This window comes from Colobus angolensis, unplaced genomic scaffold (genome assembly GCF_000951035.1).
Source record: "Colobus angolensis palliatus isolate OR3802 unplaced genomic scaffold, Cang.pa_1.0 Scaffold60, whole genome shotgun sequence".
NCBI lineage: Eukaryota > Metazoa > Chordata > Mammalia > Primates > Cercopithecidae > Colobus > Colobus angolensis.
The window spans coordinates 1,523,318-1,526,590 of NW_012119599.1; the positions used below are offsets into that span (position 1 = coordinate 1,523,318).

At 51.7% G+C, this 3,273-nt stretch overlaps 1 protein-coding gene across 1 annotated transcript in view; it reads left to right on the plus strand.

Moving 5' to 3' along the window:
• Positions 1-6: 6 nt before the first annotated feature.
• MYPOP (Myb-related transcription factor, partner of profilin) overlaps positions 7-3,273 on the plus strand; it is a 19,493-nt gene continuing 16,226 nt past the window's right edge. Inside the window, exon 1 of the mRNA XM_011963151.1 lies at positions 7-515. Within this exon, the coding sequence (XP_011818541.1) occupies positions 17-515 (499 nt within the window). The 5' untranslated portion in view covers positions 7-16. The remainder of the gene's footprint in view (positions 516-3,273) is intronic.

The window sequence follows — 3,273 nt, forward strand, 5'->3', positions numbered from 1 at the left end:
GGCGTCGGGGGGCGCCATGGCCTCGGCGGCGGCGGGCGAAGCGGAGGAAACCACCCGGTTGCGCAAGCCGCGCTTCTCGTTCGAAGAGAACCAGATTCTGATCCGTGAGGTGCGCGCCCACTACCCGCAGCTCTACGGCGCGCAGAGCCGTCGGGTGAGCGTGGCCGAGCGGCGGCGCGTGTGGGACGGCATCGCCGCCAAGATCAACGGTATCACCAGCTGGAAGCGCACGGGCCAGGAGGTGCAGAAGCGCTGGAACGACTTCAAGCGCCGCACCAAGGAGAAGCTCGCTCGCGTGCCGCACTCCACACAGGGCGCCGGGCCCGCCGCAGAGGACGCCTTCTCCGCGGAAGAGGAGACCATTTTTGCCATCCTGGGGCCAGGTGTGGCGGGGCCAGGGGCAGGTGCTGGGACGGAGGAGCCCCCTGCAGCCCCCTCTTCACAGCCGCCGCCCCCAAGCGCCTGCCCCCAGCGCTACGTGTTGTCGGAAGACCGCCGGGAGGACCGACGTGCAGGTGAGTGTCTTCGGCATCGCTTAGCGAGAGCAAACACAGAGTCGGCTGTGTGCCTGCGCTGTTCCAGCCTTGCTGCAGCCCTGTGAGGTGGATGCTGTCCTTTTCCCCATTTTATAGCTAGGGAAACTGAAGCTCAGAAAAATGAAATGACTTGCCCCAGGTCCCTTAGCTAGTAACTGTCAAGAGTCAGGAATGGAACCAGACCTAGGAGGCCTGACTCAGGTCCACACCTGGGCTCATCAACGCAGGCAGGATTTCATGAAATGCAGTGTAGAGTAGTGACTCTGGAGGCAGGCTGCCTGGGCTCCTGTCACAACTTTGCCACTCAACTGTGTCATCTGAGTAAGTTACTGTACTTCAGTTGCTGCATCTGTAAAATGGAGATAAAAATAATCTGCACCTCAAAGCGTTTCTGTGAAGATTAAATGAGCTAATACAGGTAAGTTGCTTAGTTCAGCACCTCCTGAACTCTCACTGTTAGTTCTTGATAGAATCGTCAATGCGGTGAGATGCATACTATTTTACTATTTCGTAAATATGACTCAGACATGTTTGGTAATTTTCCCAACGTCATGCCTGGGATAGAGGTGTGGAGAGCTGACTACAGAGACTTCCTGCTTAGCCTTGATTCTGGATTATTTCTTCTACAGCCGTTCCTCCCTGAGTACCTGCCCCGTGCTCGATGAGGTTGGGGACACATGGATGACTGAGCCAGTCTAGTAGAGGGGTGGGGAAGACAGTGATGACTTGAGGGGTCAGGGCTCGGGTAGGGGATCCTAGGGACTGTGGGAGCCCAGAGAGGGTTTCTGATTTTGGTGGGTGAGGTTGGGGGGCTGTCCAGGAGGGCTTCCTGGAGGAGGGGACATCACAGCTGAGATACAAAGAGTAAGAATGAAGAACTGGGAAAGTACTTTTGGTAGAGGGAACAGCATGTGCAATGGCTTGGAGGCAAAAAAGCTTGGCCAGTTTGGGAAACTAAAAGAACTTGGGCAGAAGGTTTAGAGTGGAAACGTTGAAGAAAAGTAACATTTTGAGATGAGTTCAGAGAGGTCAGCAAAGGCCAGACCATACTGGGCCTTTAGGCCAAGGTGAGGAGTTTGGATTTTATCCTGACTGCTATGAGGAGCCACTGAAGAGTTTGGAGAAGGGGAGGAACATGGGCGTGATCAAACAGGACAGTTCAAGATTATGTGATTCAGAGAGGTTCATTCACCAACCCGAAGTCACACAGCAAGTAAGCGACAGAGTCAGGACTCAATCATAAGTGTGCATCCAACTCCCAGTCCATGGCACTTAACCACTGAGCAAGATTGCCCAGCAATAACAAGAGTTAATATTGACCACGAGTTAGTAAGTGTGCCAGAATTAGATTATACATGGCTTGGAAGTTAAGGTTAGGAATTTGGACTTACTATTTTTTTTTGTTTTGTTTTTTGTTTTGAGACAGAGTCTTGCTCTGTTGCCCAGGCTGGAGTGCAGTGGTAAAATCTTGGCTTGCTGCAACCTCCGCCTCCCCAGGTTCAAGTGATTCTCCTGCCTCAGCCTCCTGAGTAGCTGGGATTGCAGGCACCCGCCACCATGCCCAAGTAAATTTTTGTATTTTTAGTAGAGATGGGATTTCACCATGTTGACCAGACTGGTCTTGAACTCCTGACCTCAGGTGATCCACCCACCTGGGCCTCTGAAAGTGCTGAGATTACAGGCCTGAGTCACCATGCCCGGCCTGGACTTGCTCTTGAGGGCATTCAGGAGGCATGAAAGTCTCTTAAGTAGGAAGGTGACACAATCACATGGGACCCTTGTTCTCAAACCTTGAATCAAACCTCAGTGTTTCCATCTGTGAGATGGCCCCATAGGACCAGAGCAGAGATGGTCAACTTATTTTTTCAGAAGCTTGTTACCGCTTCATTCACTCATTTAACAAATATATATTGAGAACCTCATCCAAGGCACACACTGTGGTAGGTGCAGGGAATACTGTAGAGAACAAGACAAAATTCCCTTCCCTTATGGAGCGGACATTATTATTATTATTATTTATTTATTTATTTATTTGAGGCTGAGTTTTGCTCTTGTTGCCCAGGCTGGAGTGAAATGGCGCAATCTCGGCTCACTGCAACCTCCACCTCCCAGGTTCAAGCAATTCTCCTGCCTCAGCCTCCCGAGTAGCTGGGATTACAGGCATGTGCCACCATGCCTGGCTAGTTTTGTATTTTTATTAGAAATGGGGTTTCTGCATGTTGCTCAGGCTAATCTTGAACTCCCGACCTCAGGTGATCCACCCGCCTCAGCCACCCAAAGTGCTGGGATTACAGGCGTGAGCCACCACACCCGGCCTGGAGCTGACATTCTATGTAGTTGAAGGAAACAGACCACAAAGAAGTAACCCCCAAAACAGACTGTATACCAGGAGGTAGTGAGAACTAAGAGGATAAATAAGGCATATTCAGAGGATGGTGAGTCATGGAAGGGGGCTATACAGACAGGGTAGTCAAGGAGGGCTTCTCTGAGGTAGTGAAATTCAAGTAGAGATGGGAATACAGTAAGCCTGACAGACAGCTGGGAGAAGGGCACTCCTGCTAGAGGAAACGGCACATGCAAAGGCTCTGAGGCAGGAACACGCGTACAGCATCCTCGATTAGAACCTCACACAGGCCTGGCCAGGCGTGGTGGCTCACGCCTGTAATCCCAGCTCTTTGGGAGGCTGAGGCAGGCGGATCACCTGAAGCCACATTTCAGTTCAAGGCCAGTTTGACTG